This window comes from Oncorhynchus mykiss, chromosome 8 (genome assembly GCF_057628025.1).
Source record: "Oncorhynchus mykiss isolate SJ-2025 chromosome 8, ASM5762802v1, whole genome shotgun sequence".
Lineage (NCBI taxonomy): Eukaryota > Metazoa > Chordata > Actinopteri > Salmoniformes > Salmonidae > Oncorhynchus > Oncorhynchus mykiss.
In genome coordinates, this window is record NC_143029.1 from 90362113 (window position 1) to 90376897 (window position 14785).

At 42.0% G+C, this 14785-nt stretch overlaps 2 protein-coding genes across 2 annotated transcripts in view; one reads left to right on the forward strand and one right to left on the reverse strand.

The window, feature by feature from the left end:
- Window positions 1-1109: 1109 nt before the first annotated feature.
- Window positions 1110-14583, reverse strand: LOC110530857 (NADH dehydrogenase [ubiquinone] flavoprotein 2, mitochondrial). Its single transcript, XM_021614143.3, has 8 exons — window positions 14364-14583; window positions 13754-13816; window positions 9508-9570; window positions 9151-9267; window positions 8611-8779; window positions 6304-6413; window positions 3943-4019; window positions 1110-1300 (listed from the first exon to the last, which is right to left on the reverse strand). Exons 1-8 carry the CDS (start codon window positions 14466-14468, stop codon window positions 1207-1209), a joined length of 798 nt encoding a protein of 265 aa, XP_021469818.1. The 5' UTR covers window positions 14469-14583; the 3' UTR covers window positions 1110-1206.
- Window positions 14439-14785, forward strand: part of acss2l (acyl-CoA synthetase short chain family member 2 like) — a 44725-nt gene continuing 44378 nt past the window's right edge. Inside the window, exon 1 of the mRNA XM_090182941.1 lies at window positions 14439-14656. The gene's annotated coding sequence lies outside the window, so the exon portion shown is untranslated. The remainder of the gene's footprint in view (window positions 14657-14785) is intronic.

Below are 14785 nucleotides of genomic sequence, written 5' to 3' on the forward strand. Positions count from 1 at the left end.
CCACTCTAGCTACATTGGATTGTTGTGGCGCAGTGATATTTGCATTAGATGACTATTAAAGCGCATGCGCGGTAGGGGAATATTACATTGCGGAAGAAAACAAGCTTAAAAATCAGAATGGGGGGAGGGGCAGTGGCTTATACACGGCGACGAGCAATCAGCATCCGGGCTTGAATGGAGATGACAGAGGCGGTTGTAACATAGAGGAGTCTTTGTTTAGGGTACGTTTAGATTATCATTGGCATGGTTTGAACATGAGGGCATTGCACCATATCTGTCAAGGCTATCTGCTTAGAGGCAATGCATCGCAAATGTAGGTTTTACAACAGTGTTTGTGTACGTGCATTTGACTTCACACGCAGTAGTTCAATTTCGCTCTCAATAAAATAAATCAAGTTGGTTGTATTGCTGTGTGAAATGTAGCAGCTGACAGCTTGATTCTTGATCCTATTCTTTCTCGGGTTATTTTTAAAGGAGATTCACTTTTGTCAAATCTGCCTTGAATGTAATCTCGGCTGTTTCTAATGAACGGTACCTCCATTTTTAAGGTAAACACTGCTGTATGTATGTATGTATGTATGCATCCATTTATTATCAAGAGATAATTAGCAAGTCTTTAACCTCAACTGACACACAGAATCAATCCAACACCAAGAACAATTCAATTGGTATTTAATTTACATGATTATAAATGCTCCACTTTACATCCTAGTGAGAGGTCTCCCTCTCCCCATGTTCTATAGATGTGCGTCCTCCCTATGTAGCGCACTAGACAAGTCTGAGTGTCCTTGACTGGCCCCGGCCAGAGCCCGGACGTGAACCCGATCGAACATCTCTGGAGAGACCTGAAAATAGTTGTGTAGCAGAGCCCTATGGGCCCTGGTTAAAAGTAGTGCACTACATCCTATGGGCCCTGGTTAAAAGTAGTGCACTACATCCTATGGGCCCTGGTCAAAAGTAGTGCACTATATAAGGTGCTGTTCATATATACACAGTAGGTCTATGAATCGGTGCTCATTTTCAACCTAGATTTAACTTTATTGCCAAAGAAAATAGCAAGGATATGTCTTCTAATGATCTCAAATACAAATTGACACAGACGCCAAAAGCACAATTAAATGGACATTTTATTTACATTATTATTAAGTTCATACTCTTTGAACACCCTAGTGAAGTTAGGCCTGGGCATCCTGTTGTTCAGGTGTTTTATAAATCAGCTCTAACACCAAAACCAGGTCCAGGAGGAGGCTCAGACAGAGATGTCAGTCCACCTGCTGGCTCACAGGAGAAACGTCCGTTCCTGGAAGATAAATAACAACGAAGAATTATTACATTTAGGAAATGTCAACAAACACATTTTTTTCTACTTTATATTAATTTCCAGCAACGACACCCCTCAAAAAAAAACATCAACAAATGTGAAAACAGCAGGTTTATGTTTTGTAGTTAAAGAGGAAGATGTTAAAATAATTATACGAGCATTCAGAAAGTATTCAGATCCCTTGACTTCTTCCACATTTTGTTAAGTTACAGCCTTTTTATCAAATGGATTCAATCCTTTCCCCCCTCCAATCTACACACAATACCCCATAGTGACATCACAATACCCCATAGTGACATCACAATACCCCATAGTGACATCACAATACCCCATAGTGACATCACAATACCCCATAGTGACATCACAATACCCCATAGTGACATCACAATACCCCATAGTGACAAAGCAAAAACTGTTTTTTTTTTTTTTAGAAATGTTTGCAAATGTATTAAATCCAAAAAAAAAAAAAAAATGGAAACATCACATTTACATAAGTAGTCAGAACCCTTTACTTGTTGAAGCACCTTTGGCAGCGATTACAGCCTCAAGTCTTCTTGGGTATGACGCTACAAGCTTGGCACACCTGTATTTTGAGAGTTTCTCCCATTCTTCTCTGCAGATCCTCTCAAGCTCTGTCAGGTGGGATGGGGAGCGTTGCTACACAACTATTTTCAGGTTTCCCCAGAGATGTTCGATCGGGTTCATGTCCGGGTTCATGTCAGGGAGGTGACCAAGAACCTGATGGTCACTCTGACAGAGCTCCAGAGTTCCTCTGAGGAGATGGGAAACCTTCCAGAAGGAGAACGATCTCTGCAGCACCCCACCAATCAGGCCTTTATGGTAGAGTGGCCAGACAGAAGCCACTAATCAGTAAAAGGCACATGACAGCCCGCTTGGAGTTTGCCAAAAGGCACTTAAAGACTCTCGGACCATGAGAAACAAGATTCTCTGGTTTGATGAAACCAAGATTTAACACTTTGGCCTGAATGACAAACGTTACACCTGGAGGAAACCTGGCACCATCCCTACGGTGAAGCATGGTGGTGGCAGCATCCCTACGGTGAAGCATGGTGGTGGCAGCATCCCTATGGTGAAGCATGGTGGTGGAAGCATCCCTACGGTGAAGCATGGTGGTGGAAGCATCATGCTGTGGGGAAGTTTTTCAGCAGCAGGAACTAGTGGACAGGTTAGGATTGAGGGAAAGATGAACGGAGCAAAGTACAGAGAGATTCTTGCTGAAAACCTGCTCCAGAGCGCTTAGGACCTCAGACTGGGGCTAAGATCCACCTTTCAACAGGACAGTGACCCTAAGCACACAGTCACGATAACGCAGGGGTGGCTTCGGGACAAGTCTCTGAATGTCCTTGAGTGGCACAGCCAGGGCCCGGACATGAACATCTCTGGACAGACGCGAAAATAGCTGTGCAGCTACTCTCCCCATCCAACCTGACAGAGCTTGAGAAGATCTACAGAGAAGAATGGCACACCTGTATTTGGGGAGTTTCTCCCAATCTTGTAGTATCATACCCAAGAAGATGAGGCTGTAATCACTGCCAAAGGTGTTTCAAAAAAATATTGAGTAAAGGGTCTGAATACTTATGTAATTGATCAGTTTTTTAAAAAACATTTATAATAAATGTACTAACATTTTTAAAAACATGTGTTTTGCTTTGTCATTATGGGGTATTGTGTGTGGATTGGGTGGGGGGGGGGAAATTTAATACATTTTTATAATAAGACTAATGTAACAAAATGTTGGAAAAATTCAAGGGGTCTGAATACTTTCTGAATGCACCACACACACACACGAAACAATAGTTTACTTAGATCTCTATCAATTTCTTTGCTAGATTCAACGATCAACCAGTTGTAAAAAGCACCAGTGCGTCAAAACGTTAGTCTTCACAGTTCACCGCTAGACAACGTGCTGTTACATTGTATATGAGTTAGGACCAGTCCAGTACTATGTCCTCAACACAGTTCACCGCTGAACAACATGCTGTTATATTGTATATGAGTTAGGACCAGTCTGGTACTATGTCCTCGACACAGTTCACCGCTAGACAACGTGCTGTTACATTGTATATGAGTTAGGACCAGTCTGGTACTATGTCCTCGACACAGTTCACCGCTAGACAACGTGCTGTTACATTGTATATGAGTTAGGACCAGTCCAGTACTATGTCTAGCGGTGAACTGTGTCGAGGACAACGTGCTGTTATATTGTATATGAGTTAGGACCAGTCTGGTACTATGTCCTCGACACAGTTCACCGCTAGACAAGTAACGGTCTGTTACATTGTATGGATAGGCAAAGCACCAGTCCAGTACTACGTCCTCGACACAGTTCACCGCTGAACAACATGCTGTTATATTGTATATGAGTTCGGAGCCTGTGTTTCTCGCAATCATGCCACATGCCTGGATTTTTTAAACATTTAAAAAATATATATATATTTTAAACGTCTTCATCAAACTTCCCAAATTATTTGTCAGATGGTCTAGCACCATCCTCAGTCAATTGCTTACATTTTTAAAATAAAGGATCCAATCTTACTACGGCATATAATTGAGCAAAACACAGGACCGTAAATATGACATGAGGCGATAGACATTCATACCTGGGTCCAGGAGGAGGGACTTGTCCAGCTTTCAGTTCGTCAATGATCTGATCAATGTCTTTAGGACTCAGGTCCTCCTGTAAGCCAGAGGGCAGCAACACATCACAGATCCACATTCAGACAATGAAACCACCCTGATACATAAAACCAGTCTATTTACCCAGTAAAACCATCCTGACACATCGTAAAACCAGTCTATTTACCCAGTAAAACCATCCTGACACATCATAAAACCAGTCTATTTACCCAGTAAAACCATCCTGACACATCGTAAAACCAGTCTATTTACCCAGTAAAACCATCCTGACACATCGTAAAACCAGTCTATTTACCCAGTAAAACCATCCTGACACATCATAAAACCAGTCTATTTACCCAGTAAAACCATCCTGACACATCATAAAACCAGTCTATTTACCCAGTAAAACTATTGACATCGTAAAACCAGTCTATTTACCCAGTAAAACCATCCTGACACATCATAAAACCAGTCTATTTACCCAGTAAAACCATCCTGACACATCATAAAACCAGTCTATTTACCCAGTAAAACCATCCTGACACATCAAAAAAACCAGTCTATTTACCCAGTAAAACCATCCTGACACATCAAAAAACCAGTCTATTTACCCAGTAAAACCATCCTGACACATCATAAAACCAGTCTATTTACCCAGTAAAACCATCCTGACACATCGTAAAACCAGTCTATTTACCCAGTAAAACCATCCTGACACATCATAAAACCAGTCTATTTACCCAGTAAAACCATCCTGACACATCGTAAAACCAGTCTATTTACCCAGTAAAACCATCCTGACACATCGTAAAACCAGTCTATTTACCCAGTAAAACCATCCTGACACATCATAAAACCAGTCTATTTACCCAGTAAAACCATCCTGACACATCATAAAACCAGTCTATTTACCCAGTAAAACTATTGACATCGTAAAACCAGTCTATTTACCCAGTAAAACCATCCTGACACATCATAAAACCAGTCTATTTACCCAGTAAAACCATCCTGACACATCATAAAACCAGTCTATTTACCCAGTAAAACCATCCTGACACATCGTAAAACCAGTCTATTTACCCAGTAAAACCATCCTGACACATCGTAAAACCAGTCTATTTACCCAGTAAAACCATCCTGACACATCGTAAAACCAGTCTATTTACCCAGTAAAACTATTGACATCGTAAAACCAGTCTATTTACCCAGTAAAACTACCCTGACACATAAAACCAGTTCGATAACCTAAATGAGTGAAATTTGTATTGCTATATTTATTCAATTACAAAAAAAAACAATCAGTTCTGCTTAATTCAGCACGAGGGTTGTGGTTTACAGAGAGTGGTTTTCCAACTAACAGACAGTACTAATGGAGAACTAGAGACCAACTAACAGACGGTACTAATGGAGCACTAGAGACCAACTAACAGACTGTACTAATGGAGAACTAGAGACCAACTAACAGACGGTACTAATGGAGCACTAGAGACCAACTAACAGACTGTACTAATGGAGAACTAGAGACCAACTAACAGACGGTACTAATGGAGAACTAGAGACCAACTAACAGACGGTACTAATGGAGCACTAGAGACCAACTAACAGACTGTACTAATGGAGAACTAGAGACCAACTAACAGACGGTACTAATGGAGAACTAGAGACCAACTAACAGACTGTACTAATGGAGAACTAGAGACCAACTAACAGACGGTACTAATGGAGAACTAGAGACCAACTAACAGACTGTACTAATGGAGAACTAGAGACCAACTAACAGACGGTACTAATGGAGAACTAGAGACCAACTAACAGACGGTACTAATGGAGAACTAGAGACCAACTAACAGACGGTACTAATGGAGACTAGAGACCAACTAACAGACGGTACTAATGGAGAACTAGAGACCAACTAATAGACGGTACTAATGGAGAACTAGAGACCAACTAACAGACTGTACTAATGGAGACTAGAGAAGAGACCAACTACTCTAATATTTTTGCAGGTATCATTTTGAGAATATCTCAGTATTATTTTGGTGCTAGTCCGCTGTACCTGCACAAAAACCCCAGTGTTTTTCCTTCACAACTTGTTCTCCATAATTTTTTTTAAATCGGGAGCCTGTTTGTTTTCAGTACTTTTATTTCCATGACTGATCAAAACTCGTTTTCTCATGACTCTTGTTCCTCTGCAGCAGACATATGGTAAGCAATATTGTTTGGAACATCGAATCACAATAAATTTAAAAAAAATAAAATCACAATATTGAATCGCAATACATATTGTATCGGCACATAAGTATGGTGAGGTTCCTGGCCATTCCCAGATCCAGTATACTCACGTAGTAGTTGTCGTTGATCTGGACCATGGGAGCGTTAACACAGGCACCAAGACACTCCACCTCTATTAGAGAGAACATCTTGTCTGCAGTCATCCCTCCTACCTTGATGCCTGAGAGAGGAGGAGGAGGAGGAAGATGTTTCGGCTTATAAGACTGATCTGATGGAAGGATTGGTGAACTGATCCCAGATCAGTTTGTGCTCTTGCCAACGACAAGCCAAACATGTTCTGCATGACAATTGGATAAAGAGTTGGCAAGAGAGTAGAAACCGACTGGAACCCAGCATCTTGACACTGCAAAAGAAACAACTTAATATTCACACAAAAAAATATACAGTAGGTTTAGCTATCATCGTTAAAGTAGTAGTGAGAAATCATTTTAATTGATTCTCAGTTCTCCCAGATCTCTGAGGCTAGCTTAATGCTCGACTCTAAACAATCCATTACTGTTGTGTACACTAGGGTTGGGCGATATTACAATAGCATCATCTATCTACGACGATTGACAGCCATTGTCGATTGGTAACGAAATCGTAATGTGACAGATGATGGTTGACCCTATTTGAACTGGACTGGTGTAGAGTAGTGAAGAACAGTCTCACAGCACACAGCAGGACAGAAGAACAGCACACAGCTATAGACTATAGCCTATACCTATTCTTCATGATCTTATTTCGGACACACTAACTACACTATATATACAAAAGTATGTGGACACCCCTTCAAATGAGTGGATTTGGCTATTTCAGCCACACCCGTTGCTGACAGGTGTATACAAATCGAGCACACAGCCATGCAATCTCCATAGACAAACACTGGCAGTAGAACGGCCTTACTGAAGAACTCGGTGACTTTCAACGTGGCACCGTCATAGGATGCCACCTTTCCAACAAGTCAGTTTGTTAAATTTCTGCACTGCTGGAGCTGCCCACCGGTCAACTGTAAGGGCTGTTATTGTGAAGTGCAAACGTTGAGAAGCAACAACAGCTCAGTCAGGAAGAGGTAGACCACACAAACTCACAGAACAGGATCGTCAAGTGTTGAAGCGCATAAAATCCGTCTGTCCCCAGTTGCAACACTCACTACCGAGTTCCAAACTGCCTCTGGAAGCAACGTCAGCACAAGAACTGTTCGTCGGGAGCTTCATGAAATGGGTTTCCATGGCTGAGCAGCTGTTGAGATCGGTGTGGAAGAACTTGCACAGAGCCCTGACCTCAACCTCAAACACCTTTGCGATGAATTAGAACGACAACCGTGAGCCAGGTCTAATCGCCCAACATCAGTGCCCGACCTCACTAATGCTCTTGTGGCTGAATGGAAGCAAGTCCCCACAGCAATGTTCCATCATCTAGTGGAAAGCCTTCCCAGAAGAGTGGAGGCTGTTAATAGCAGCAAAAGTGGGGGACCAACTCCATATTAATACCCTTGAATTTTGGAATCGGGTGTCCACATACTTTTGGTCATGTAGTGCATCTTGTGTCTACTAGCAGTTAAAAACAACATATCCTATATTCCCTTCTCTCTCTATTCTATGAATAGGACTTTGGTCTACAGGCCACTTTCATCGTTTTATGCATGGGTTATCCCAATCAAACAATGAATGTAACGGACTTGCATTTCAAAGTTGTTTTGGATAGCTTAAGGTAGCGAGGTGACTGACTATGTCAATAGCCCATAGAAAAATCTAAATGACAAGTTTTCATCAAGTTTAAGCTTATTAAGAAATAAATTATCCATTCGGCCAGGATAACCCCTCCATGTGAAGTCACAAACCAAATGGTCAATAACCCATCTTCCTACTGGCCTATCACAAACCAAATGGCCAATAACCCATCCTCCTACTGGCCTATCACAAACCAAATGGCTAATAACCCATCCTCCTACTGGCCTATCACAAACCAAATGGCCAATAACCCATCCTGCTACTGGCCTATCACAAACCAAATGGCCAATAACCCATCCTGCTACTGGCCTATCACAAACCAAATGGCCAATAACCCATCCTCCTACTGGCCTATCACAAACCAAATGGCCAATAACCCATCCTGCTACTGGCCTATCACAAACCAAATGGCCAATAACCCATCCTGCTACTGGCCTATCACAAACTAAATGGCCAATAACCCATCCTGCTACTGGCCTATCACAAAACCCCTCCTCCATGTGAGGTAAAAACAAAACAAATGGCCACACAGACACATGTTCATCTGTCATATAGACAATAATAAAAAATAATAAAATCAACATTTGTTTATCCATCTTCACTTTGATCCCCTTTCATGTCTGGGTCCGCCTGTCCATCTCTTACCCAGTTTGTTCTGGAGGGCCTCCAGGATGCTGTCGGAGTCGCAAAGCATGCAGGGAGTTGTAGTGCAGATCTGGATGTGGTACTTGCCCACCGGCTGCCTCAGGAACATGGTGTAGAACGTCGCTACCTCATAGATCCTCATCGGAGGGACCTCAAGCACCTCGGCCACCTGGGAGAAGAGAGGAAAATGTATGTTTAAAATTATTATTTTTTAAATAAATGGAGGCTCATTAAGAAAAAAAGGTGTAGCATTGACTGAAGTATAATCAGTCCAGTAATGGATGATGGAGTCGGTTTCTAAATGGCTCGTCCCTACTGATCACGCCCCTGGTCTGCAAATAGAGATTCTACGTAATTCTGTGGTTCAACAAATCTACATCGGCACATCACTCATTCATTCTGATTATGCCTATTTTAAAAATATGTTGCCACAAAAGCAAACCAGATTAACATACTCTATTCTGAAGCAAACAGATGCCTCAGTCGGCATATTGTTCATGGCTGAGATGGGGATATTGATTGATTGATTGATTGATTTACCTTGTTCATGGCTGAGATGGGGAGCCATCCATGCTGTCTCTGAGCCAGGTCCAACACAGGGATGGTGGCGGCCTGCTTGTGGCCCTCTGGGTACATACTAATGATAGCATCAATCCTCTTAAAACAACAAACGGCTTTCATTAGTGACGCTTATATGATGTGTTTTGTTGATAAGAACAGAACATGTGATTGTTTTATAAAAGCTTCCTTTCATTATTATATATATTTTTTTAAGTTAAAAGTTGTGAAATTGATGCGATTTACATTGTAATAAACCAGTGTTTTAATAGTTGTTGTTTTAGTCTTGATTTGGAGTCATTTCTTTAAATAATAATGTTCTTGACATCATCCACTCACCTTCAGGTTGTCCACAGTGAACTCAAATGGAGTATCTGGGTTGTTGTCAGGTGTGTCTCTGTGCTGCGGTGGAAAGAAAACAAGCAGATTAAATCATTCATTCATTATATTGAAGTCAGTTTTACAGAAATCCTACCAGTACCTGCCAAACTAAAAACAATGTTGTATTAGTTCAAAATGTTCAATTAGTAAAGATACCAACTCATCAGGAAAAGGACAATCTCCCCCCCATAGATCACTATGGGGAGAGGAAAGCCCAAGGTGATTGAGATATAGCCTTTTTATCTACACCAATATGAGTGTTGTATCCAACAACACAGGCAGACCAATTCTGATATTTTTTTTTCTCTCACTATTTGGTCTTTTGACCAATTTAGATCATCTCTGAAAACAATTTTGTACAAAATACTGATGTGATTGGTCAAAAACACCAATTAGTGGGGTGGGGGATCTCTGAATTACACACCTTGTGTAAACGCAGCCATATTGGCACTACAGGAAATGTACCACTGCCCCCTTGTGAACAGTCCTATCCTGATGTTATCTGGTTAAATTGGTCATCGTAAACATGCACAAACTATGGTTGTGGCTCACGTAGGTAAGGCTTTGTTGAATCTCTTCTCTAAAATACAATATAACATGTCTCTATGCCAAGGGACTGTTACCATGTCAACATGTCTCTATGCCAAGGGACTGTTACCATGTCAACATGTCTCTATGCCAAGGGACTGTTACCATGTCAACATGTCTCTATGCCAAGGGACTGTTACCATGTCAACATGTCTCTATGCCAAGGGACTGTTACCATGTCAACATGTCTCTATGCCAAGGGACTGTTACCATGTCAACATGTCTCTATGCCAAGGGACTGTTACCATGCCAACATGTCTCTATGCCAAGGGACTGTTACCATGCCAACATGTCTCTATGCCAAGGGACTGTTACCATGTCAACATGTCTCTATGCCAAGGGACTGTTACCATGTCAACATGTCTCTATGCCAAGGGACTGTTACCATGCCAACATGTCTCTATGCCAAGGGACTGTTACCATGTCAACATGTTTCTATGCCAAGGGACTGTTACCATGTCAACATGTCTCTATGCCAAGGGACTGTTACCATGTCAACATGTCTCTATGCCAAGGGACTGTTACCATGTCAACATGTCTCTATGCCAAGGGACTGTTACCATGCCAACATGTCTCTATGCCAAGGGACTGTTACCATGCCAACATGTCTCTATGCCAAGGGACTGTTACCATGTCAACATGTCTCTATGCCAAGGGACTGTTACCATGTCAACATGTCTCTATGCCAAGGGACTGTTACCATGTCAACATGTCTCTATGCCAAGGGACTGTTACCATGCCAACATGTCTCTATGCCAAGGGACTGTTACCATGCCAACATGTCTCTATGCCAAGGGACTGTTACCATGTCAACATGTCTCTATGCCAAGGGACTGTTACCATGTCAACATGTCTCTATGCCAAGGGACTGTTACCATGCCAACATGTCTCTATGCCAAGGGACTGTTACCATGTCAACATGTCTCTATGCCAAGGGACTGTTACCATGTCAACATGTCTCTATGCCAAGGGACTGTTACCATGCCAACATGTCTCTATGCCAAGGGACTGTTACCATGTCAACATGTCTCTATGCCAAGGGACTGTTACCATGTCAACATGTCTCTATGCCAAGGGACTGTTACCATGCCAACATGTCTCTATGCCAAGGGACTGTTACCATGCCAACATGTCTCTATGCCAAGGGACTGTTACCATGTCAACATGTCTCTATGCCAAGGGACTGTTACCATGTCAACATGTCTCTATGCCAAGGGACTGTTACCATGCCATGTTTCCATCACCTGAGTAGAAGCAACAACCATGTGCTGTTGTTTCAACAGTAACCACTAACACATGACATCTAGTGACAGGGAGAGTTTTTTTTGTATATACAGTAGAGTATCGCAATATATATACCAAAAATACAGATTTCCGATTGTTATGAAAACTTGAAATCGGCCCTAATTAATCGGCCATTACAATTAATCGGTCGACCTCTACTCTGGACGGTTCTGACCCAGAATAGGTGGTCAACTACAAATACCTAGGTGTCTGGTTAGACTGTAAACTCTCCTTCCAGATTCACATTAAGCATCTCCAATCCAAAATTAAATCTAGAATCGGCTTCCTATTTCACAACAATGTCTCCTTCACTCATGCCGCCAAACATATCCTCGTAAAACTGACCATCCTACCCATCCTCGACGTCGGTGATGTCTATAAAATAGCCTCCAACACTCTACTCAGCAAATTGGATGCAGTCTATCACAGTGCCATCCGTTTTATCACCAAAGCCCCATACACTACCCACCACTGCGACCTGTATGCTCTCGTTGGTTGGCCCTGACTACATATTCGTTGCCAAACCCACTGGCTCTAGGTCATCTACAAGACCCTGCTAGGTAAAGTCCCCCCTTGTCTCAGCTCACTGGTCACCATAGTAGCACCCACCCGTAGCGCACGCTCCAGCAGGTATATTTCACTGGTCAACCCCAAACCCAACACTTGCTTTGGCCGCCTTTCCTTCCAGTTCTCTGCTGCCAATGACTGGAACGAATTGCAAAAATCACTGAAGCTGGAGACTCATATCTCCCTCACTAACTTTAAGCATCAGCTGTCAGAGCAGCTTACATACCTGTACACAGCCCATCTGTAAATAGCACACCCAACTACCTCATCCCCATATTGTTACTTATCCTCTTGCTCCTTTGTGTCTCTACTTGCGCATTCATTTTCTGCACATCTATCACTCCAGTGTTAATTTGCTAAATTGTAATTACTTTGCTACTATTTATTGCCTTACCTCCTTACTTCACACGGCACGTTGATTTTTATATTGTGTAACTCTGTTGTTGTTTTTGTCGCACTGCTTTGCTTTATCTTGGCCAGGTCGCAGTTCTCAACTGGCCTACCTGGTTAAATGAAAGTTAAATAAAATCGACACAATCCCGAGGTCCTCCCGGGTGGCGCAGTGGTCTAGGGCAGGTCCGTGGGGCGACTCACAATTGGCTTAGCGTCATCCGGGTTAGGGAGGGTTTGGCCGGTAGGGATATCTTTGTCTAATCGCGCACCAGCGACTCCTGTGGCGGGCCGGGCGCAGTGCACGCTAACCAAGCACGGTGTTTCCTCCGACACATTGGTGCGGCTGGCTTGGATGCGCGCTGTGTTAAGAAGTAGTGCGGCTTGGTTGGGTTGTGTTTTGGATGGCTTTCGACCTTCGTCTCTCCCGAGCCCGTATGGGAGTTGAAGCGATAAGACAAAATAGTAATTACTAACAATTGGATACTACGGGAAAACAATTTATATATTAAAAAAATAATTTTTTTTTTTTTTATCAACAATCCTGTCTCTGAGCTCTTTATGGCTTTGTTTCTGCTCCTACACTGTGCCTTTCCAAATCATGTCCAATCAATTGACTGTACCACAGGTGGACTCCAATCAAGTTGTAGAAACATCTCAAGGATGATCAATGGAAACAGGATGCACCTGAGCTCCATTTCAAGTCTCATAGTAAAGGGTCTGAATACTTATGTAAATACGTAAAATATGTAAATGCGATATTGTGTGTAGTGGGCCAGTGACCAAAACAAATCTAAATCAGTTTTAAATTCAGGCTGTAATATAACAAAATGCTGAAAAAGTCAAGGGTGTTGATACTTTCTGAAGGCCATGTATATGTGAGGAATGACGACGGGTGCCACTTCCTGTTTCTTTTCCTTCATTTATGGGATGCAACCGAAGTAAACGGAGCTCAATTGCATCTTGTACAACTAATATCCTCTCTAGCCACATTGAACAACATGATCTTGTATTGACACTGCCTTCACACGAACGAATTATCGCAGCAGGTCATAGCATTATTGTTTGTTGTTATTCTTTAAAAATTCTCCTTTTCTATATTGCAACCAAATTTGCATAATGTTGTCATGGAAAATATTCATGTTGTTTCCAACTAGCAATCGACAACTGTGCGGTAAATACGTCTGCATTGGCAAATGACGGGAATGGCAAGGAGTGGAATGTTAACTAAAGAGACTGGTACCCCGACTAGCCTTGTGTGGCCATACTTCTCGTCTTGGTAGGTAAGACGCCTGGGCTTCTGAGGCTAGTCACATTAAGGATATAGTACAGTAAGAAATCAGCGAGGTTACAGATCCTACACAGCTGCACTCACCACAAAGATGCCCCCAGCTCCAGCTCTGGCAGCGGACTGGTGCAGACTCCTGACCTGCCTGGACTGAGAAGATGGAACATTGACAGAAGAAGAGACAGAAGAAGAAGGATGTTAATGTGTGAATAAGGTTTGATTCTATGCAATACCAACCCAAAACGAATTTATTAAAGACTTCAATACCAACAGGACAATTTGGCAGTATGATGCACCAGTTATAATTATGACCATTGTGATTCAAAACGATTAAGAAGTTGTAAGGTAGCCGTGAAGCAAACTAGCCAGCAAACTATGCAAGGCTCTTTTACGCTAGCTAACTCAGTTAGCCAGTCAGGAAGCTTTAGCAAGCGAACTGACAAGGACAAAATATATTTTCACAATCGTTCAATCAACATTATTGTTCATATTAATATTTGACTAAATCATGAGTCTAAATGAAAGTGTAACATTGGCTGGTGTAACTAGCTACTAGTTAGCTAGCCATTCCGCTAGCTAGGCCGCTTGCCCTTGTCAAGTGTCATGCAACATATTTCATTCAATTCTCATAAAACGTAATGATTGATCATAAGACTGATAATGTTAGTATAACACGAGTACATTGTTACAACCATACCGTTTGCGATACAACAGATCGAATTGCAGAAGTTAAAAACATCTTGACAGCGTAGTTTTGTCCCGTTGATACAACACTTATTGGACGACAGCAAAGGGCTGACATCGATTTTACGGTCCTCTCGATTGAGAGGGTCTGGCTTACGCAACGTGTTTACTTCTGAAGTGAAACTAATCGACCACAGATCAAACATGATCAGAAATGTGACGCTTATTAAAATGTTTGTTTTTCTCTGTCCAAATGTATCTCCATTTATGTGAACGATCACATAAGATGATTAGGCTGATTTAACGGTCAGTATTTGCATGGACGTGTGTATCTTTCTGTATACTCCATTGTTCAGCAATATGAGCGTCTTTTTTTATTTATTTAAATGGTGACATTGACAGTTGTGGAACGTTAAAACAAGAGTTTCCATTGGA

Excerpts from the sequence above, each read along its gene's own strand:
- LOC110530857 (XM_021614143.3), bottom strand. The coding sequence starts at position 14,468 with ATGTCAGCCCTTTGCTGTCGTCCAATAAGTGTTGTATCAACGGGACAA. Across the intron at positions 9,571-13,753 it reads GAGCTGGGGGCATCTTTGTG|CACAGAGACACACCTGACAA; the intron begins GTGAGTGCAGCT and ends TTTCCACCGCAG. Across the intron at positions 6,414-8,610 it reads GGCCCTCCAGAACAAACTGG|GCATCAAGGTAGGAGGGATG; the intron begins GTAAGAGATGGA and ends CTCCTCTCTCAG.